Genomic DNA, 23,999 nt, shown 5'->3' with positions numbered 1-23,999 from the left:
TTTTCCTCCACAGAAGTTAATACACATACTGAAGGGAAAAACATATATACATATATTTTTCCAACAGTTGAATTTGTTGAATTCACAGAGAAACAAGACAGAAATGTCAGTAAGGGGAGCTGTTATAGCTTGTTGGCCCTCAGGTCTACAGCCTTAAATTTGTAAGTGGGTTGAATGGTAGGGCTGTCAAAAGGATCAACACCCACTAACCAAGTTCTCAAGAGACTCATTAATTGATAATGAAAAATATAACTGATGAGTAGGCTACAATGTATCCACTGGCCTATGCATTCTCTCTCTGGAGAAAAGTCTGAATAGGTTGGCAAATTGTACTCATCATCTTGCTCAGAAGCATAGCATGAGGGTAGTTATTGAGGAACTCAGAAGTCTTGTGTCACTAAGGCTGATGCGCCAGCCAGTCAGGGCACCCTTACCCAAGTGGATGCTGAAGCCCTACAGGCAATGGCAAAATCTTTGAACTTCCCTTTCTAGGCATCAGGCACCCACTCCTCTATTAACTTATTATTCCTTACAAACATAGTAACTTTTCTTTACATTCAATAAAGATTTAATTAGATATTTCCAGGTCTCTTTATTTTGTCCGAGAAGATATCTCAGCCTTAATGATGGCTTTTCCAGAGCCTTGATGCCATCAGGGGTATCTTATTTCCAACATCTTAGCTTGGGCATGAGATCCTCCACTTGTGCATTGTGACCACCAGCACCTCATGTCTTCTGCTGCTTCATGTTTTATAGGTACTCATAGTTCTCAATTGTCCATGTCTTATTTCTCATAACCAATATAATACACTTTATAGTGTGCTTAACTTTCTCAAAGCACTTTTAGGTACCATTACCTGACATTCATTCACTCATTCATTGAACAAGTGTTTACTGAATGCCTACTCTGTATGAAGCAATATGTCAAGCATTGGTGGAATAAATGACAGACAAGACATGGCCCCTGCCTTCCTGGAGCCTACAGTCTCCTGGAAAAGGGAGGCGTGAATGAACAAATACAACATAGTGTGATAAATGCAATGTGGCAAATGAATTAAGAGAGTTGTGGGGTCACACCAGAGGGGACACCTAACCTAGCTTTCAGAGGGGTGGGAAAGGGGACACTAAATGTCTGTGTTGAGACCTGAGGAAAATAGGAATTAACCAGGTGAATGCACAGTGAGGAGGTGGAGAGAAGAATGCCTTATGTTGAAGGAGCAGAATGAGCGAAGACCAAGGAAAAAGAGACCATAGCAAACAGATGCAGACCATGCCCTCATGAGGCTTACAGGCTAACATGGCAAATAAGACACTAATTGAGTAATTAAACAGAGATAGAACTACATATTATGATAAATTTTATGGAGGGAAAATCTACAAAGAGCTAAGACAGTTTCCAGCAAGGAACTTACCTCGTCTTTGGTGTGAGAGAAAGTTTCCCTGAGGAAGTGATATTCAAGCTGAGATCTGAAGGAGGGGTAGGAGAGAACTGGTGGAAGGGGAAGGGCAAGCAGAGAGGGTAAGCCTGTGCAAGGCTCTGGGGTGGGAGGGAGCTCTGTGTTCTGGAGGAACTGAAAGAAGGCTGAGAGCACGGAGTAAAGCAGTGAGCAGATGCCCAACCACACCAGGCTGGTAGTGTATTTCAAGAGCCATTGAAAGCAACTGGAAATGTTAGATAGGAAAATGACAGGATCTGCTTTGCATTTCATAACCATCACTTGGGCTCAGTATAGAGAATCTGAAAGGACATAGGAGTGCATATAGGAGAGCTGCTTGGAAGGCTATTACAGCTATTCAGAAGAGATGAACTTGGATTAATGTGGTATTCATAGAGACAAGACTGAGGATGAACTCAAAGGACACCAAGCAGAAACCTAATGGAGATAACTTCTGGGGTGTTAGAATGGGGATGGTTTAAAGGATGAGGCCTAGGCATGTCCAGGTGTGTCATGGTGGATAGAGCACTGGCCCGGGACACTGAGGACCCAGGTTCAAAACCCCAAGGTGAGCATGGGCTCACCAGTGGGTAGCCGGCTTGAGCATGGGATCATAGACATGACCCCACTGTCACTGTCTTGAGCCCAAAGGTCACTGGCTTGAAGCCCAAGGTCATTGGCTTGAGCCCAAGGTTGCTGGCTTGAGCAAGGAGTCACTGGCTTTGCTGGTCAAAGGCACTCTTGTGCCTCCTGGTCAAGGCATACAAGACAAAGCAATCAATGAACAACTAAGGTGCCGCAACTACAAGTTGATGCTTCTCATCTCTCTCCCTTCCTGCCTGCCTGCCTGTCTCTCTTGCTCTCTATTAGGATTCTGGTTTGCTCAATTGTGTGGAAAGTGGAGTCATGAGTACTCATACCACCACTGAGGATGGAGGGCCAGAGTTGGAAGAGTTTGATTTGAATGAGCTAAATTAAAGAGACTTTTGTGACAGGCAAGCATTTGGACACATGATCCTAGAACTTAGAAGGAAGGTGCAATCATGAGAACTAGTGTACAAGATAAAGTCCCAGGTGCGTGAGACCACCCATGGTGAGCATGTGGAATGAAAATTGAAGGGGACCCAGGAACAAGCCTTCCAGAACTCTATATAAAGAGCTGGGTAGAAGACAGGCTGGCAAAGGGCTATGTATATGTCAGTGGGATAAGAGGAAAAAACAGAAAAAATGATGACATGAAACCAAAATAAAAGAGGCATTTAAATATGGAGAGGAGTCAATTTTGCCGATTCATGTTAAAAATTCAAATCATGTGAGGACTGAAAAATCCCCATTAGATTTTAGTTCATTGGAGGTCACTGATCACCTTAGCAAAAGCCAGCAGGGTAGGAAAGGGAGATCTTGCAAAGTGAGCAAGGCTATGTGGAGGGGTAGAGGTGGGAGTCAGATGGGAGCAGTTGGTACAATGGGTGAAAAATAATACGAAAAGCTCCAATTTGTTCTTCTACCCAGAGTTTATGTCAAAATGGCAGAAACAACATCTGCCTATAGCAAGAGTATCTCAAAAAACTAAAAGCCCCCCAAAAACTAAACAAAGAGAAGAGGAAGAAGAGGTAGGGTTTTATGACTTTTATTTTATATTCATTTATTCCCAACTCACTTCCTCTCCAGCTCTGAAGAATGGTCAGCAGGACCCACAAAAATGATGGGAAAGAGAAGGGGAGGTGGCTATCATTCCACTGTACCTTTCAGCATCTTGACAGCAACCTGGATGGACACTCCTGTTTTACTAATCCCATAAGCTGTTGCATTCATCACTTTTCCAAATGCACCTGATCCTAGTACCTTCCCTGGAAAGACAAATGGTGAATGAGTGCAGGTTCAAGACATTCCCACAGAAAGGAAATGCTATGGGAACATCTGGATTCAATTCATACCAAATTCTAAATTTTCTCTTGGAAACTCCCATTTGAGATCATATTCATATTCTCGGAAGTCAATATAGAAGTACTCATTATCCAAAGAACCAATCACCTGCACCATCTGCAGTTGGCTTTCATACCTAAATTGCTTCAGAGTTGAAATAATGAATCAATTAGCAACAGGCTTTTCTTCAGGAACAGAAAATCATGAATAATTTTTACCTTTGAGTTTTGGGAGCTTTTTTTTTTTTTTTTTTTTTTTTACCTTTTTGTACTTGTGACAAATTAGTATGGTTAAAACGGCAATGAAGGGGAGACAGAGCCCAATGGTTGCGTAGAATGAGATGTTGTCCTGGAAGAAAGGGAAGGGGCCTGCAACAAAAAAGTATCACTGAGCAGGGACTTAGGGTTCCTGATTGATATTATAGAGGATGCTCATTGTGATCTCATGCATCCTGTTTGAGTCATCAGGATTGGCAACCTTACAAGCTCTCTACAAATATTTCACTCCCCACGGAAAATCGGGCAATGGTAGATAAAGGACATGTTTCCTACTTAGAAAATAATAAACAATCCTGAACCCATTCTTAAAAATCATAGGATTATAAGAATTACATCTATTTAAACCCACAGGATAGGCAAATCAGATAATAAAAAAAAAGATACTGAAGAAATTCTATTGTATAAACGTGGAGAAGTTAGGTATAGGGTACTGTCATCCTGAATAAGTGTGTAGGCAGAATTAACTTAGGATGGCTCTAAAAAACAAAACAAAACAAAAAAACAGAAAGCTAAAGGCAAATAAGATTAGGCAAAAGGAAAAATGCTAGCAACTCCAAATTACTAAATCTGCTTTTCTGAAATTGGGTCTTTTGGGAGATATCTACTCTTCAAGGAATTTATGAATCAACCTACATCACTTTAACTTATAAGTCATCATAAGGTGATGCAGAAGTCACTCTGTCCCTGAACAACACCACAGTGTGTGTCAGTGGGGATTCCTGCCTGACTCAAAAAACCTCCTGTGTCATACACTGAACCTGTACATTCCTGTAAAATTCCCCAAATAAAAATGAACAGTAGGGACTAACTGCTAATGGGGAATACCCGAAGGTGGCACATTACAATAGCAACAGCCATGTACCTGGTGAGTTTAAAAGGATTGTTTTACAGGATGTGCCCAGGGAGTTGTATGCACAGCACTTCACCAGGAGCCCTCTGATGGCCTCACTCATGTTTAGCGTACTGCTCGAAACCCACTGTCCAAATACTTTCCTGTGAGCCTTCCTGTTCCAAATTCCTTCTGTGATTTCTTCTGTGCAGCTGCAAAGAAATGGCAGAGAAGGAAGTCAGAGAGCTTCGGCTGTCGTCAGACTAGAAGTTTGAATTTCTCTAGTGAGCTCAAAATGAGATTCATCTATCATAAACTATCAGAAATAATCTATGACTAGGTAGAATTATGGGGGACTCAGAAAGCAAGCATTTTAAATACTTCATCATTTCTTCTTAAACTGTATTCACGAGAAAGAGCCAATATGTCAGGGAGAATATGAGTTTCATGTCCTTCCAATGTAAGAGATGCCAGTGTCTGTATTACTTGGGAGACTTGTCTGAACACTTCTTCCAGGTCCAAGATGGTAATGGATACCCATCTGAGGAACAAGAGGCCTGACTTGCTGATGCCTCAGCCAGTACTTGAGGTTTCCCTGAAGACAATAACATGAAAAAGAAGCTCATGTAGGACAGTACTTTCCAGAAATGGTTTCAAAGTCAGCTTCATATAGGCTGCACATTTACTCTGAGCATTTTGTGCTTCTGGGAGGGTGTCTCATGCAGGATGGCACAAGATTTCTGGTTATTCTCTCTTTCCCTGTCATGTAGTCCTCCCTCCCACATATCTGCAGATCACATGTTCCCACTGCTAGGCTCCACGGGGAGCTAAGCTGTAGAGTTCTATCTACCTGGACACCTAAAAATGATTCTTGAAAAAAAAAAAAAAAAGCCCTGGCCGGTTGGCTCAGTGGTAGAGCGTCGGCCTAGCATGCGGAGGACCTGGGTTCGATTCCCGGCCAGGGCACACAGGAGAAGCGCCCATTTGCTTCTCCACCCCTCTGCCGCGCTTTCCTCTCTGTCTCTCTCTTCCCCTCCCGCAGCCAAGGCTCCATTGGAGCAAAGATGGCCCCGGCGCTGGGGATGGCTCCTTGGCCTCTGCCCCAGGTGCTGGAGTGGCTCTGGTCACAAAAAATGGCGATGCCCAGGATGGGCAGAGCATCGCCCCCTGGTGGGCAGAGCGTCGCCCCTGGTGGGCGTGCCGGGTGGATCCCGGTCGGGCGCATGCGGGAGTCTGTCTGACTCTCTCCCTATTTCCAGCTTCAGAAAAATGAAAAAAAAAAAAAATGATTCTTAGCTTCAAGAGTATCTGCAAAAATTCCCATGAAACAAACTCTTCTTTTATAGATCAGAAAAACAAAAAATATCTTAAAAAGTAAATGGCAGATAATATGACTTTTAGTCTTTCTTTAATATGACATTTCAAAATACTAAAGTTAACAATCATAACACTAAATAGATTCACAGAGCACATGGAATAAGTCTCTTAGCTTCAAAGGATGGACGCAGATAGATATCTATAAACAAAGCCAGTAGGAACGAAAGAGACATTGCAAAATATTGCAGTATATAATAAGTTTTACAGTATTGTTTCTAAGCCATTACTTAGCTCTTTCTGGTCATAGTTGATAAATAGTTAAGGAGTTAAAAGACTGAAATAAAATTTCTTGGTAACTTAACTTACTTCTTATATTTAGTGTGAAAATTTTGGTAAACTTGGCGTCATCATTTTCTGCATGAAATATGTATTCTCCTGGCTGGTGTTTGTGGTTGCAGAACTTAGATATGCTGTTTGAAAAGAATTAAAGACAGACTTAGCCCAATTCTTATAGGAGATGTTGAAATAATGTGTGCATGGATGGAATCTCCCTCAAGACACTCATTCTCTCAAATTCAATGGACAATTATCTGGGAGCTTGTTAGGAATACAGAATCGCAGGCCCCAACCCAAACTACCGACTCAGAGTCTGCACTTTTTAAAAATGCCTTAAAACAGCATGTTTGTTATCTCAGCTTCTACAGGCCAGGAGTCTGGTGATTTGGGCAGGGTCTTCTGCTCAGCCTCACATGGTGGAAAGCAGTGTGTTGGCTGGCCGTGTGGCTTTATCTTCAAGCTCTTGTAAGGACATAGTGTGATTCCACGCCCCCTCAGGTTGTTGGCAGAATTCATTTACCTGTGACTATGTGATAGAAGTCCCTATTTTCTTGCTAGCTATTGGCTGGGGAGCCCTGCCAACTCCTTGAGAGCATCCTCAGGTCTTTGTCCTGCTCTACAGGCACTTCCCATCATAGATATTATTTTATTATTATTCTTCAATGCTATCAGGAAAACCTATGTCTTTTTTTTAATTAAATTTATTGGGGTACAGGTTTCAAGTATGTAGTTCAATAAAACATCATCTGCACACCACATCAGTCTGCACTTTAAGATGATATCCATGTGATTCATATGCAAATTAAAAGTTGTGACTCACTGATCTAGGCCAGGGTTTCTCCAAGAAACAAGAAGGTTCTAGCCCTTCCAGTTCTATACATTCTAGACTAATTCAACTTCCCAGAAATATGGAAAAACCTCTGTAGGTGAAGGAGCCCATAACTTCCTTGCTTCCTAAAAGAATGGCTCTCTGGCACTGGTCCAAAGCAAAACCTATGACCAACCCTTGACTTAAATAGCAATTAATAGCAATGAAGGCTTAAATCAACCGAGTGTGCACAAAATCGTTGGGTGGTCTCAGCAGGCTCCACTTGGAGTGCTCATCAACCACTCAACCCATTAAAAATTTGTTTTTATTGATTGATTATAGAAAGGAAAGAAGAGAGAGAGAAACATCAATTTGTTGTTCCACTTATTTATGCACTCATTGGTTGATTCTCATATGTGCCCTGACTGGCAATCACAACCTTGGTGTATCGGGATGATGCTCTAAACAACTGAGCTACCTGGCCAGGGCTCAACACATTTTGACATAGAGAACAGACCATGGGAGTTACCCATCATATCCACCATGGATATGGGATGCTGGCTATTGTAGGAGGATATGGGATAGATAGGAGAGGTAGGAGAATGAGGGCATGCTGAATATGCCTTTATGCATTGAAAATAAAAAGTTTCCCTTAGATTAAAAAACAATCTAAGGCTTTTTCAGAGGTTATTTAAGTTGACTTCCACTATGCAGCCTACTTGAAGTTAAAAAAAAAGATTACATGTGGGCAGGGTAGAGATGCAAACAGGGACCCAGAGCGGGGCCAGTCATCAACTAGGGGCTCTATGAAAGCAAAAGACATAAAACATGGCTCCTGTCCTCAAAGACATTATCCAGGTAGGCGGACAAAGCCTACATAAGCAGAGTAGTCATAATAGAGGCCAATATAGATGAGCCAAGTTCTAATGGCTTCATAGAAGTGGGACTTAAGCTAGGTCTGCATGGATAAGTTAGTTTTAATAAGAGAGCAAAAGAAAAGACATCCGAGGAGGCAAGGACAGGACTTAAGACATCAGATGGAAATTCATACGGGCGCAAAGGAGAGTAAGGGGAAACCAATGGACTGAGCGGAGGCACTCATTGGGATGTGGTAGCAAAGAGGGTTAAATGAATAGGTGGGAGCCAATTATCAAGGACCTTGAAAACCCAGCTGAATTATTTAGACGTGAAGGAGAACACAGAAGATGCTATAATTCCTGAACAGGGGAGAAGTATCAGAAACAGTGTTTTAATTTAGACTGATGGCATAAGAAAAGCTTATTGGAGAGAGGTAGTTGTTGTAACCCAGGCATCCATTTATTCATGCATGCATTCATTCATTCTACCATCATTGTTAGAGCCTATTTGGGGGTAGAACCAGTAATATATACAATAGTGAGTTAGAAAAAACAGATTTCTATTTTCACAGAATTTACAGTTTAGTTTGGTGGTAAAGGCAGACAAGTCAACTAGCAGTTAAAGTATAATGTGGGAAGTCATAGCAGAGGAGAAAAAAAAGTTCAGATTTGAATACAGCATGAAAAGATGAGTGCTGCCTAAGGCAGGGAAATGGGAAAGAAGAGGGAAGAGAAGACCCAAGAGACAACCAGAAAAAAGAAAAAAAAGAGAGAATGCAGGTGTTTTGGATATGGAGAGGAAGGAGAGCACAGAACAGCAGTTAATGCCTAAGATTCAAGTGGTACAGCTAGCAACTGATGAGCAGTGTGGAGTCTGTGTTTATAATACCATGTTGTGCATCTTGAACTCTGAAGCCAAAGGTAATTCTGAGTGTTGCAGTGAGAGAATTTCTTGCTCTGACCTATCAAGTGAGCATTTAACACATTTTTTGTCTGCCTTGTTAACAAGAAGGCTGAAGTAAAAAGGAGGGGGGGGGGGTGCCACAAGTGAAAAAGGGGGAGGGGAATAAGTACAAACTGCCAGTTATAAAATTAATCACAGGGATGTAAAGTACAGCACAGGGAATAGAATCAGTAATGTGCAATAACTATGTGTGGTGTCAGATGGGTACCTAGGCTTATCATGGTGACCACTTCATAAGGTATATAAATGTCAAAAACTGATGTATACCTGAAACTAATATAATATAGCATATCAACTGTAATTTAAAAATAAATGTAAAAAATAAAGTAATAAGGGAATTCTCATCCTGACCTACATCTGGACAATAAGAAGGAAATGATTGGTGAAGTTGAAGTGGTAGGAAAATTGGGGGAAAGTCAAATTATACCATTAGGGAAAAAATTCAGTATGTGATTTTCAGACTTTAGGAAGACAGAGTTTAAATGGTCCAAGAAGAGAAAGATGTGAACCTTTATAAAGGAAAATGTAATTCTCACTGAAAAATAACCAAAGATTCTGAAAAGGAATGAGAGAGGAGACAGAAAGAAGTCATGTGGCTAGCCAGGGACCATGCCAAAAGCACCAATCAATTTGATAGAAAAAAAAAATTACCAGTACAACTATTGATTGTCATGTGGCCTAAATCAAAATGTTTGTTTTTTTTTAATTTTTATTTTATATATTCATTTTAGAGAGGAGAGAGAGAGGTTTTGTAAACTATTTCCCTCTTAAGACTTTTGTACTGTTTTCCTGGAGTATGTCTGACCATGGTGTCAAACAGATAGCATCTCACATGGTCTCACTCTTACAGGTAGAAAAGTGGTCACATAAACAGTTTGAACACAAAGGTGAACATCCAGGTCATTTCAAACTGCTTGTCCTCCTGTTTATGACAATCAGTCCCAGCAACAGAAATAACTGCGTTGAAGGCCCTGGCCAGTTGGCTCAGTGGATAGAGCATCAGCCCAGTGTGCAGACGTCCCAGGCCCAATCTCTGGTCAGGGCACACATGAGAAGTGACAGTCTGCTTCTCTTCCCTTCCTTCTCCGCTTTCTCTCTCTCTTCCCCTCCTGCAGTCAGTGGCTTGATTGGTTTGAGCACTGGTTCCAGGCACTGAGGATAGCTTGGTTGGTCTGAGTATCAGCCCCAGAAGGAGGTTGCCAGGTGGACCCTGTTCAGGGCACATGTGGGAGTCTGTCTCTCTATCTCCCCTCCTCTCACTAAAAAGAAAGGAAGAAAGAAAGAAGAAGGAGAGAAGAGAAGAGAAGAGAAGAGAAGAGAAGAGAAGAGAAGAGAAGAGAAGAGAAGAGAAGAGAAGAGAAGAGAAGAGAGAACTGCATTGCTGAACCTCCTCTGGAAATTCCAAAGGGACTAACCGATGAGGTGACTGAGAGATTCAAAGCTTCCTCTTCCCCCTGGTGTTTTTCTAAAAACGGCCAGCTGGCATGAGACTGGAGGTGAAGGAGCTGGAATTTACAATGACCAAATGTCTTGATGACTAAGAAGATGTATTCTCATTACAACTATGAAAAAGGTTTTCTCTTCTGTACAATTAAAAGGCAGGTCATTTTTATTTTCCATTTAGTGCCTCGAGGGAGGAGTTAAGAAAGGGCAGACTCTTTCTAGTGGCTCAGGGAGTAGTTTCATGATAAAGAATACTTTACTCATAGAACAAGGAACCATCAAAGTCAAATCAGCATGCCAAGAATAATACAGTGGGCACCGGGACGATGGGCGCTGCTGGAACTGGACATGGGAGGGCTGGCCAGGCCGAGGCAGCCCACAGCTCTGAAACACCCAAGCAGGACGCGGTGACCCTGTCTTCCTCAGACTGGAGGAGTTTCTGAGGAGGCCGATGGAGAGCCTTCCAGTGGAAATTACTAAAAATTATATAATTTTAATACTTTGTGTTTTTTTCCACAAAACTAGAAGAGCTAAGGTAGATTTGTCTGTAATTCAGTCTGTAGAGATAAGGTATTATGCAAAGCAACAGATGAAATAGCCTAGACTAGAACCCTTTCTCAAGACCAGGCTCTCAGACTGCTGAAAAGTTACAGTTTAATAAAGTGTAAACACACAAAGGCGAGCCCTCATCAACTCTGGGGTCATATTTGGGGAAGTAAATTGGAGAAACGAAGCTGTGACAGGGGAAGCTGAAAGCCTTCCAGCACACACACCATGACCACATCAAAGCCCTCTCAGGAGTATGTTATTACACAGACCTTTCCATTATATATGAACACTCAGATCATCTCTTGCAACAGTAAAATACTGTACTTCACAAACAAAGTGCAGTTTGATTAAATTGTTGAATGTAGATGAGGAAAGGATGCTTATTGAACTAGTCTGAGTTTACTGGTAAATTTGAAACTTTTTACGATAAAAAGTTGAATAGAACTCAGATGACAATTTAGTCTGCCATCCCCCATCTCAACACATAGCCTCCTGTGGAAAGCAAAATACATTTTGCTAGAGCACTGGTGTTCCTTTTTTGTTGTTGTTCATCTTTTATGCAATGCTTTGACCACCTTTTTCATGAAGAAGGAGACACCATTTTCCCTTTGTATTAAGTGTCCATCACCCCTAGTGCATCATTATCACAAGCAAACACTATAGCTCTTCAAGAACTTTTTCAAATAAAATGAACACTGAGTGCTGGGTGTTGTGACAAGTGTCATGTGTGTGGTCCCTGAAGTGCAGAGAAGATGCAGTGACTCATCTTTGGTCCAGGCTATGCACTTTGAGCTGCTTTCCAGAGGTGACAACGATTCATTCAATTATTAAACAACCCTTGAATGAAGGACGCATTACACAAAAATAGAGAAATAACAGAGAGCCCATCCCTGTGGAGCTCATAAATTCACTGGTAAGATTCAACATACAAAGAATTTAACCATATCATCAGGTCATGGCGAATGAGAGGTAGAAAACACTGTGGAAATCAGGATCTACCCTGATTCATTCATTTGGCTAGTTATTATAAGATAACTACTTGGAGTCAGAAGTATAGATTGTGATCATAAAATGAAACTAATTTAATTAGCCTACTAGATTGGCCCATGACCCACATATCAAAGACATGGTCCTCTAATCAGTGAACTGTAAAATCTTAAGAGGTTGTATGAGATGTCACCAGCACAGTTAGCAATGATTTCCCAGGTGGCCTCTTAACTGTGCCTATGTAAATTTGAGGGGAGTGGATGGGGGAGAAGCATTATGTTATTCACCCTGTAGCCCCACAGAGCATCAAACTCATCAAGGAGATATTAAGGGAATACTAGTTGAATTAAATTGAATTGGTTTTTGCATCTCTGAATCAGGTTAAAAAGAGAATCCCACAGCGCCGGGTGCTTCTCTGACACTGGATCACAATACATAGGGCAGGCAAAGTGACAGCTCTGATAGCTTTCTGAACATAGCCTGTGGGAGTCGGTTACACTAGGAAGAGAGGCTGACTCTTGGCCTGCTATTTTCATGTTTGATGATTTAGAAAAAGGTCTGATGACAATGGGGTGAGCCCTCCAAGGCAGTGGTTCTTAACCACAGGCAATTTTTTCCTCACCAGAGGAAGTTTGGCAATGTGTCTGGAGATAATTTTGGTTGTCACAATTGGGGGTCATGGTGCTACTGACATCCAGTGAGTGGAGGCCAGGGATGCTGTTAAATACCCTAAATGCACAGGACAGGCCCTCAGAACAAATCGTCATCCAGCCCAAGATGTTAATGGTACCACCATTGAGAAGTCCTGAGTTCGGGGATGCATTTGAGTCAGCACACGGGCCTCGGAGGAAGACACAGTGACTCTCAGTCACAGTCTAGCCCGAAACTAAGTGGCATAGGATTCATTTTAATACATGTGAGGTGTCATATTGTAGAAAATACAAGAAAGGCCCTGGCTGGCTCACTCAGTTGGTTAAGAGCATCATCACAAGATGGCAAAGTTGTGGATTCGATCCCCAGTCAGGGCACACACAGGAAGCAACCAAGGAAGGCACGACTGAGTGGAGCAGCGAGTGAGTGCTTCCTTCCCTACCCCTTCCCTGCCTCTGTCTGTCTGTCTACAAATCAATAAAAAAATTAAGCCCTGGACGGATAGCTCAGTTGGTTGAAGCATCATCCCAGAGCATGGAGGTTGCTGGTTTGATTCCTGGTCAGGGGATAAACAAGAGCAGCTCAATGTTCCTGTCTCTCTCCCGGTCTTTAAAAAAAAATAAAAGGAAAGGAAAGGAAAAGAAAGGAAAGGAAAGAAAAGAAAAGAAAAAAAAGAAAAGAAAAGAAAAGAAAGGAAAGAAAAAAAAGAGAGAAAGAAAATACAAGAATAAAAGTTCTTTAGTTTTCAAAGAAGAAATGAAGAATCCTTCTCATAAAAGAACCTTGGCTATAGTTGTACAATCCCCAGGAAAACAGATTTTTCCTTTAGCATTGATTATTGGGCTATTTCTGCACCTATTTTTTTTAAAAAACAAATCAATACACTGATAGGTAATGTTTTCCTGTTTTTAAGGCACTTCAATTCCTCAGTCCTCTGCAAACATGCTGAGAAGAGTCAGTGTACTCACCACAGCAGGCACTCTCAAATAGGAAGTTACAATCTGGTGACTCAGAAAGCACCACAGAACCTTGCTCAAACTAAAAGGATTCTTTCCTTTTTTCATGTGGTGGGTGACACTGTCTGAACTGATTTTAAAACTCTCTGTTAGTGTGTCTTCACATCTGCCATCTTCAATGTCAAGCCAGTGACCCATGAACTCCAATACAAAGCTGCTTCTCTTTTAGGGCGATGATAAGAGCTGTGCTAAGACTGAGGTGAGCCTGGAGCTCATGCTGTCTCACCTGTACCCATCATCAAGGCCACTCTGTTCACAAGGAAATAATTTTTGAGAGAAGGTCCATGTACATCTGATTTGTGGGTATGCTTTAAACCTGACAGAAAAACAAAACTCTTCATACTGATCAATTTCATAGTTTTCACTTGTTTTGGAAGCGTTTATAAATCCTTTTTCTGCAAAAAATAAAAAATAAATTATTAATTAGATAATGAGATCCACATGGAAATATATTAATAACATAAATACATTTCCTTCATCAGTTTAATGCAAGAAAATTCATGCTGCAGGTCAGATATGCTAGTGTAAGAATACATAACTCTGCAGTTATAAGACTGAGCTCCTCACCTTCTGGGGTCAAGATTCCTCTGAAAATTGGATGCAAATAACTGACTCTCTTCCCCCAAGGAATGTATTAATGCACCTGTAGAGTTTAGACAGTTTCAAAAGGTGGAAGGAGCTCCCCAGTCCAGCTGACCATGTACAGAGTAGGAGTCCTCAGTCAGCCCGCGGCTCTCACTGACGCAGCCCACATCACATAACCTCAGGGCACAATACAATCTAGCCAGCAATATTTACATGGCTTCCTGTAGACCAGTTTCTTATCAGTGTGATAAGGAAATCACTTCATTTCTTAGCATGTTCCTTACAGCTGATCTGAAATTACTCACAGCATGATTATTTTCAAATCCTCCAGAGCCCACCCAAAGTTCAACGCATCCAGGTGTTTGTCCGTATCTCTCACTCATTTACTGCCCTCTCAACTCTCAGAACAAGCATTTATTAATGGCCTGCTTTGTGTTGGGCTCTGCTAATTTCTGGGACTACAAGGAGAGAAGGAATTACTCCTGTCCTTAAGAAACTTACAACCTACTAGAAGACAAAATCCCACAAATGGTCACATTTACAATGGAGTAAGTAGCAAGACAGTGACATTCAAGCAGGTTTGGTTTAACTGGCAAAGGAAGGGAGTAGATAGCTTATGTTTGCGAAGTGATCCTGATTCAGTGTCTTTTCTCAGCTTTTAACACCAACATTATATTGGAATCAGAATTTACAGCGTACATATCACAGTCTACACCAATACAACTACTAACATGAATAAAGGTTGCTTGAGCAGCCTGCATTACCTACGACAGTGACCAAAGCTGACTGACTGGGATGCTCGGAAGAGGAACAAGTGTAATATCCAGTGTTGTTTCTTCCCACTGATGATACAAAAGCAAACAGAATCCGTATCATGGTTCTGTTTGTAGAATAGGCGCTCATCTCAAAGTAGCTGCCCTAGGTTTTAATAAAACAAAATGAATTTAATGATTTCAGCCTGGATTTATGGAGTCCCTGTTTCCGCATTTGCAAAATGCAAAATCGTCCCGTTACCTTTTCCAGCGTTTTATCTTGCAATTCCCATCTGAGCCCGAATCTATGGTTTACATGGATGGCTTTGCACCTGATCCACAAAGGTTCCCCCACTTTAAGGAATAATTGTGGCAATGTGGTCTGAGGAATCTGATCTAGATCTAGAAGATGAAAACATTCCAAGTAAGAAAAAAATGTGATTTTTTTTTCCTACCGCAAAACATATGCTGAACATTATGAAGAACAAAGATTTTAATGTCATTTTAAATGTTACGAACCTTTTATCTTAGTAATCTTTAAAAATTAATACACTGGCCCTGGCCGGTTGGCTCAGTGGTAGAGCATCAGCCTGGCGTGCGGAAGTCCCGGTTCCATTCCCGGCCAGGGCACACAGGAGAAGCGCCCATCTGTTTCTCCACCCCTCCCCTTCTCCTTTCTCTCTGTCTCTCTCTTCCCCTCCCGCAGCGAGGCTCCATTGGAGCAAAGTTGACCTGGGCACTGAGGATGGCTCTGTGGCCTCTGCCTCAGGCGCTAGAGTGGATCTGGTCGCAATAGAGCGATGCCCCGGATGGGCAGAGCATCGCCCCCTGGTGGGCGTGCCAGGTGGATCCCGGTTGGGCACATGCGGAGTCTGTCTGACTGCCTCCCCATTTCCAGCTTCAGAAAAATACAAAAAAAAAAAAATAATACATTAATTAAAACATTTTATTTTTTATTAAGTCTTGTAGCACTTACAGAATCCATGCTATTACATTGAAACTGCTATAAAGGGACCATAGAATTTCTGAAGTTGGAAGATTACCTGAATGGTCACTGTTAGGACAGATTGTTTTGAAGGAGTACCCACTGAACATAGAAATATATCATATTATGGTCTTACCTACTGTGAACAGCTTGGTACATTCCCTGCCCAGTTCATTTCTTGCACAGCACCTTATGTCTGTTCCAAACAACTGATAAAGTACACTTTCCTCCTTTGTAACAACTGCTGAATTTTCTCCTTTACAACTACAATTAGAAAAGAAAATGCCACTTGACTAAATAGGTTTTAAAATTGCAAATGAACTGATTCAGGAGAAGAACAGAGTTCCAGGGTCTACAACCTGTTTTGCTGAAAGCCTGTTGAAGAGTGCAAAGGAGAGAGCAGGTCAAAGGCGAACATAAACCCACATCTATGATTTCAGTGGAGTTCCTAGGAAACTAGTTACTCATTATCTCAACAATTAAAATAACACTTGGGAGAATGACATAATAAAACAGTCTCAAACTTTTTGTTTGGTGACTTCTTTGTTGTTGTTTAAAGAGAGAAAAAAATTGCCTAACAAATGTTGGCACAGTGGGTAGAGCGTCAACCTGGGTCACTGAGGTCCCAGGTTCCTAACCCCAAGGTCACTGGCTTGAGCAAGGGCTCACTGGCTCATTTGGAGCCCCCTGGTCAAGGAATGTCTGAGAAGCAATCAATGAACAACTAGAGTGATACAGCTATGATTTGATGCTTCTCATCTCTCTCCTTTCCTGCCTTCCTCTAAATAAATAAAAAGAACTGAGAAAGAAGACAGAAGTGGGAGGAGAAAGAGAAAGAAAAGGAAAGCATGATTAAGTTTTATAATACAGCTTAACAAGATAGGTAGCCCTTATTTTTAAAAGATTCTATATTTCAGCAGTTCTCAACCTGTGGGTCACGACCCCGGCGGGGGTCGAACTACCAAAACACAGGGGTCGCCTAGAGCTACGTGAGGCTCAACATCCGCCCCTTCCACTGTCCCACTCCTCTTCTCCAGATGTCTGTGTGTTTGGGGTCCATTAGGCGACCCCTGTGTTTTGGTCGTTCGACCCCCACCGGGGTCGCGACCCACAGGTTGAGAACCGCTGCTATATTTGTTTATTTTAGAGAAAAGAAAGAGAGAGAAAGGTGGGGGGAGGGAGCAGGAAGCATCAATTCGTAGTTGATTCTCATATGTGCCTTGACTAGCAAGCGCAGGTTATGAACCAGTCACCTCAGCATTCCAGGTTGAAGCTTTATCCATTGCGTCATCACAGGTCAGGTCCCTTTTTTTAAAAGACCAAGAATATTGCATTTTATTTTTATTGAATTTATTGGCGTGACATTGGTTAGTAAAATCATACAGGTTTCAGGTGTACACTTCTATAACACTTCGTGTACAATGCACTGTGCACTCACCACCCCAAGTCAAGTCTCCTTTCATCACCATCTATCCCCCCTCTACGCTCTTCCACCTCCCCCACCCCCTTTTCCTCTTATAATAGATAGCTTTTCTTTGAAGCACAGAAGGGGACAAACAGCGAGAGGGAGAGAGGCAGAGCTGACAGGAGAGAGCCCAGGTGTCCTCCTGAGGGACATCAGCCGGTCAGCCACATCTCAGGTCTGGCATCTTCCCCTCTTCTCCCACAGCAGAGAAGGGACTTGGGTCTCTCCTGAGAGCTTCCCTAACCATCACCTTTCCCCAGGCAGGTGCAGCTTTTGAGTCTGTAGGATCACTTTTCTCCCTTTATCACTTGAGTCAGGTGTATTATTTTCTTTGTTTATGCATCATTCCTTGAGGGCTTTTCTTCCTTATTATACTGAGGCAGAAGCTAGGAAAATTCCTTGGCAGGTGGAATGGGGAAACTGAGATGGACAACTGAACAAACTGGCCGAGCAACTTACAGCAGATAATAAATGCAGGGTCTTATCTTTCTTAACCAAGGACACTGAGGAGCAAATGATTTACACAGTCCAGACCTTGCCCAGGGCAGACCCATCTAGATGAGATCCCTCTTCAGTGACATTCTTTGAAGGTGACCCTAGCCCCTCTATATGCTCATCCTGATGATTCAGCACACTGAAGGACACTCCTGGAAAGCTGATGAATATTATGAGACCTCTCCTAAAATTCCTGCCTTTAGGAAACAGATACAAATCTTCAAGATAAAGGAAGCTTCTTTGGAGCAGGCTGGCATCCCTTTTTTTCTCAGGCGGGTACTTTTTTCCTAAACTCTAAAGGTTCCAATGAGACTTGCCACCAGGGGAGCAGTGGGCATTGGCAGCTTGTCACAGGCCTACCCCCTGAACTGGTTTCCAAGGACCCTTTTCTCTAACTTTCTGTAGAGCTAACAGCAGCCCTGCTTTGGCTCACTTCTGTTTTCTCAGTGAGTTCATGTAGCCCAGCGTGGCTCACTTTCCTTTAACACTTCTAGAGCTCCAAAGTAGCCCCACCTAGTCTCTCTCCCGTTTCTTTTTTTATCCTAAGCCCTTCCTCGTTCACTGTCCCCCAGCTCTAATAAACGCACTCTCACCATCACTTAGACTTGCACTGTGAAATCTTTTCTGCATGAAGTCGAGAACCCACACTCTACAGGCCAGCCAGAGGCAGACCTGCTCTGTGCTGGTCCCTTTATGATGACTTTAAGATACCAATAAGTTGAGTTCATTGTAGGAATTTTGGAAAATTTAGGAAAAAAATAGAAAGAAAAGAGTTTTAAATTACCCAAATTTTGGTGTGTAGCTTTTTAAATTTTAGTTGTTGTTTATGCTCACATGATATATATATCCACAAGTAATCTCTTTTACTTTTCCATCTAAAAACTTGGGATCACATGCATATCATTTTTAACCTGATTTCTTTTTCTCCTCTTTATTATATATTTTTTTAGATTTTATTTATTGTTTTTAAAGAAGAGAGAGAGAGAGAAAGGGGGGAGGAGTAGGAAACATTACTTTGTAGTAATTGCTTTTCATATGTGCCTTGACTGGGCAAGCCCAGGCTTTCAGACCTGTAACCTCAGCATTCCAGGTCGATGCTTTATCCACTGCGCCACCACAGGTCAGGTCTTTTTCTCCTCTTTAGTTCTATTTTTCAATAATTTGTTCAGTAAATATTAATTAATTCAAACTGTGGGAATTATTACTTTGTGAAAACTTAATTATGGTATATTCAAAAAACAAACGTAAGCACTTATATGGTACTTACTATCTGCCAGGCACTGTTCTCTGTGTTTTGAAATTTTCAGTTCATTTAATCACCACAGCAATCTTATAAGGTAAGTAATATTACCATCCCCATTCTTCCAATGAGAAAGGAGAGGTTAAGTAACATGCCGAAGGCCACGCAGTTAGTAAGCAAACCGGGGTTCAAACGCAGGCTAGATTTTATGTCCTTAAACAATCCTATCAACTTGCTCTTCCAAAAGAAACAGAACATTCACACATTAAGCATTTATTCACAGGGAATTTCTTATTATAAGTAATGATACACTAAAATTCATATCTTTCCCCCCCAACCAGTACTCAGGGAGCTAACAATCCTATAACTTAAAAGAGTTTTTACTTGGGTTGTGTCCAGGGAGAACCCTGCAGTTGAGTGATGTAACATGGGAGAATTCTAAAAGGTCTCCTTATTAAAACAGCCCCCTTCTCTGGAAACTCCATGCTAACCATCCTCTAAGTAGCCAAAGTTTCCTGTTAACATGGTGACAAGTTCAACTGTACATGTAGTATGATGTCAGCTGTATTAGAAAAAGACCAAATATGTAAAAATCATAGCCATTATCTCTGTATACATGTCATACCTTTCACTCTGTGAATTGCAAAACACCCATTCCATGGTTGGTTCTGGAATGCTATCAGATATGCAGACCAGGGCATCCTGATTTTCCATTTTTCTGAAGTATGGTCTCCTTAATGTGTAGAGCAGTGTATCTGAAGCATCAGAAATTATTAACATTTTAATATTTTAGCAATAATTGTCTTAACAGCCCCCTCAAAAAAGTTCTACAGCATTAAGAAAAGCTAGTATTTTATACCATAGCAGTGTCTTCTGATCCATTCTTTTTTTTTTTTAATAATTTTATTTTTTTTAATGGGGCGATATCAATAAATCAGGATACATATATTCAAAGATAACATATCCAGGTTATCTTGTCGTTCAATTATGTTGTATACCCATCACCCAAAGTCAGATTGTCCTCTGTCACCTTCTATCTAGTTTTCTTTGTGCCCCTCCCCCTCCCCCTTTCCCTCTCCCTCTCCCCCCTCCCTCTGTAACCACCACACTCTTATCAATGTCTCTTAGTCTCACTTTTATGTCCCACCTACGTATGGAATAATGCAGTTCCTGTTTTTTTCTGATTTACTTATTTCACTTCGTATAATGTTATTCTGATCCATTCTTAATGTGTATAATAACATAACCCCTCTTCACCAACATATTAAATTCAGCTCTGGCTGAAATGCCAACTTTAGCATTTATGCCCTTAGCCAGTTTCTTTGAGCATTTTTTAAATCCAAAGATAACTGAAGACAAGTGGAGTGAAGCCATGTGAAAATAAAAATATTGATACTTATAGGAGAAGAAAACCTGGACATAAAGTTTAAAACCCATACTTATATAGCGTAAGGCCCACCTTTCTTCCTATAATTTTATCTAGATGTTGTTTAAATGTACAAATTTAGAAATGTAGAAGTATAATATGATACTGTCAGAACTGGAACTAAATAATATTTAATGTCAACTGCAACTGGAAAAAAAATAAAAAGAACTGGAACTGAATTGAGCTCAGTGTAGCCTTTCTGCTCCCGCTGGGCCCTCCCAGCCTGCCCTCCCCCTGGCCACTCCCACAACACTGAATGTATAAACTTTCTTTCTACTTGTTTGGACCTCTCTAGGGACAGGAGTTCACTACCTCCCTAAGTAGAGCCTTCTATTTTCCAACAACCTTTTTTTTCTAAAGAAAGTTTCCTTATGCTAAATTCCAATTTCCCATTTTATAATAAATTTTATCTTTAGGTATTATATAATACTTTATATATGTGTGTGTGTGTGTGTGTGCATACATATATTATATACACAAAATAACATATGAAGTGTTAACTTTGGAGCTTAATAATAAAACTAAAACTCATACCTAGCTAATAACCTGAATATTAATAACACCTGTGAATCCACTTTTGTACTTCTCCCCATTTCCCAACCCAAGGTAACCTTTACTCTGATTTTTTTGTTTATCATTCTTATACTTTTAAAACTGTTTCACTACATAGACATGTGGCCCTAAACAATATATTTGTTTCTTTGTTTTTGAGCATCAACAGAAGGTATCACTCAGGTCTCATACAACTTTATTTTTTCATCCAATCTTATGTTTTCAGTGTATCCATGGTTCTGCATTTAGCTACACTTCATTCATTTTCTTTTACTACTACATACCATTCCATTGGTGGACATATCACAATCTATGATTATATTTCCTTACAGTGGACACTTGAGTGGTTTCCAGTTTTTTTGTATTACCAACAGTGGTGCTATGAACACTTTGTGCATTCCTACTGAGGCAGTGTGTAAGTTTCTCCAGAATTTTTCTAGGAGCAGAAGCCCTGGCTTATATGGTATGAGCACTGTTTAGTTTTACACATAATAACAATCTGTTTTCCAAAGTGGTTACCCACATGTCCACATGCATAGCAGAATATGAGATTGCCTAGTGTTCCAGAGACTTCTGAAATTCCAGCAATCTGGTGGGTATAAAATGATGTCTTGTTGTGGTATTAATTTGCATTTTCAGTTATTAATTTAACATATTTCTTGACCCTTTAGTTTTCATGTTCTGGAAAAACTCGTGTCTTTTGTTAATTTTTCTACAGTTTTTGTTTCTTAATGATTTATAGGAGCTCTCTAGCATTATGACTATTAATCATTTGTTCGTTATGTGAGTTGCAAAAATTCCATTTTTTGGTGGTTTTTACATTCTTTCCCTGTAATTTCTGACAATTGGTCCCAATTCTAACCTCTAAAGAAAATTTTTAAGTGTAGCTTTGCTTCCACATGAAAATCTTTCATATATTTAAAATCAGAAACCAATCACTTTATAAGTTATACAAATGTTTAGACATTATACTGTATGCCTGGCCTGAGGTGACACAGTAGATAACAGCAGCAACCTGGAATGCTAAGGTCGCCGGATCGAAATCCTATGCTTGCCTGGTCAAGGCACATACACAAGCAAGCAATGTAACAACTAGAGTAAGGCAACTATGAGCTGGTGCTTCTTTTTTTAGGGTTTTTTGTTTTTTGGGTTTTTTTTTTAGGTTTTTCTGAAGCTGGAAACGGGGAGAGACAGTCAGACAGACTCCCGCATGCGCCCGACCGGGATCCACCCGGCACGCCCACCAGGGGCGACGCTCTGCCCACCAGGGGGCGATGCTCTGCCCCTCCGGGGCATTGCTCTGTCGCGACCAGAGCCACTCTAGCGCCTGGGGCAGAGGCCAAGGAGCCATCCCCAGCGCCCGGGCCATCCCTGCTCCAATGGAGCCCCGGCTGCGGGAGGGGAAGAGAGAGACAGAGAGGAAGGGGGAGGGTGGAGAAGCAAATGGGCGCCTTTCCTATGTGCCCTGGCCGGGAATCGAACCCGGGTCCCCCGCACGCCAGGCCGACGCTCTACCGCTGAGCCAACCGGCCAGGGCCTAGCTGGTGCTTCTTACTACCCCCTCTGTAAAATCAATAAATAAAATATTTTAAAAAGCTGTACTGTATACCTGAGACTAATATAATATTTTATGTCAACTGTAATTGAAAAATTAAAAAATAAAAATAATTGCTACTAAAAGAAAAAATAGTCAGATCAAGGTCAAGAGAGATAATTACCATCCAAGATGCTCTAACTAGTAGGCCAGGTTTCCTGACTCAGATGCCAGAAGACTCCTCTATGTCACCTGCCATCAATCTCCTCTGCTCAAAACCCTTCCTTCTCTACACTAACCCTTCCCAATTCCTGCCATTGTTCTAATTAAGAAATTTCAAGTTCTTCACTACCCTGGGTGCTCTGTTTAGTCAATATGTATCTGAAAAAAAAAGGGGAGAACTGAAAATAATAATCTAATTTCCTTAACCTAGACATTATATTTTCATGAACACTGCCAAGGTTCATATTTCCTTTGTTTCTTTTTAAAATGTTTATTTTATTGATTTTAGAGAGAGGAAAGGAGAGAGAGAGGAAGAAACAGGAACATCAATCTGTTACTGTATGTGCCCTGACTGGGGCTCAAACCGACAACTTCTGTGCTTCCGGATGATGCTCTAACCAACCGAGCTATCTGGCAGGGCCTGATTTTCTTTTTTAATAACCATGCCATACTTTCAGTTAACACAGACCCCGTAGTTCATTAAACCCTTTTCTCTTTTTCACACTGACTGTTGCCAAGCCTTCCTCACCTGATTTTTTTGAACCTCACTACCCAGTAGAATGCTAAAACCAGGTTACAATTTACTTGATTGATTGTTGTTAAAATTTTTTACATTGTACATCTTAAGTGAAAAGAAGATATTCTAAATATAACAGAGACATAGTAGATGCCCACTTACCTTAAATACATTCAAATATTAACACTTAGAGAGAAAGAGAGAAAGCAAGCAAGAAATCGCCTCTTCCAACCTGAAATACACAGACTTACTGTGTCAGAAGAGAGGCAGGGATTGGGGAGGGGAAAGAGAACATGACAAAAATCAAAGAGCAACAAAAGGCAGCTCTTGTCTTCTGATCTTCTAGGGCTCTGATTCCCTTAATTTCAGAGTAATTGAAGGGCTTTTCAGAACAAATTTGGCTGATTTTGACTTTATCTAATTTTTGCTTTACAGGCTGATTTTAGAATCTAAACCCCAAACCCCAGTGCATGACACATCTGGGGACCTAAATGGATACAAGTGCTCTTTCCGTTAGCAGCTTTGACTGCAAGCCCCTGTGCAGTGTGGGCACGTGCCCAACACTCAGCCTGGGCCTTGTTAGTTTGACCTTGATCTTTCTTTTTAATTACGCGAGAAGGTGAGAGGTGGGGAGGCAGAGAGATAGACTCCCGCATGCACACGGGATCCACCTGGCAAGCCCCCTACCGAGCTTTGCTCTGCCCATCTGGAGCCACTGCTCCGTTGCTTGGCAACGGAGCTATTTTAGAATGTGAGGAGAGGCCATGGAGCCATTCTCAGTACCTGAGGCCAATTTGCTTGAACCATTCGAGCCATGGCTGTAGGAGGA

The 23,999-nt window shown here is 41.3% G+C and overlaps 1 protein-coding gene across 1 annotated transcript in view; it reads right to left on the bottom strand.

Annotated features, from left to right (window-relative positions):
* Positions 1-23,999, bottom strand: part of FLT3 (fms related receptor tyrosine kinase 3) — a 103,142-nt gene that overhangs the window by 22,575 nt on the left and 56,568 nt on the right. The window contains exons 5-15 of the mRNA XM_066258958.1: positions 19,545-19,674; positions 15,856-15,983; positions 14,997-15,136; positions 14,747-14,900; positions 13,624-13,792; positions 6,153-6,256; positions 4,956-5,064; positions 4,503-4,681; positions 3,624-3,730; positions 3,374-3,506; positions 3,182-3,286 (exon numbers count right to left, since the gene is read on the bottom strand). Coding sequence (XP_066115055.1) covers positions 3,182-3,286; positions 3,374-3,506; positions 3,624-3,730; positions 4,503-4,681; positions 4,956-5,064; positions 6,153-6,256; positions 13,624-13,792; positions 14,747-14,900; positions 14,997-15,136; positions 15,856-15,983; positions 19,545-19,674 — 1,458 coding nt within the window. The remainder of the gene's footprint in view (positions 1-3,181; positions 3,287-3,373; positions 3,507-3,623; positions 3,731-4,502; positions 4,682-4,955; positions 5,065-6,152; positions 6,257-13,623; positions 13,793-14,746; positions 14,901-14,996; positions 15,137-15,855; positions 15,984-19,544; positions 19,675-23,999) is intronic.

Source organism: Saccopteryx bilineata, chromosome 2, assembly GCF_036850765.1.
Source record: "Saccopteryx bilineata isolate mSacBil1 chromosome 2, mSacBil1_pri_phased_curated, whole genome shotgun sequence".
Classification (NCBI taxonomy): domain Eukaryota; kingdom Metazoa; phylum Chordata; class Mammalia; order Chiroptera; family Emballonuridae; genus Saccopteryx; species Saccopteryx bilineata.
The sequence above is the reverse complement of the archived record's forward strand: the minus strand, read 5'-3'. Positions and strand labels throughout refer to the sequence as shown.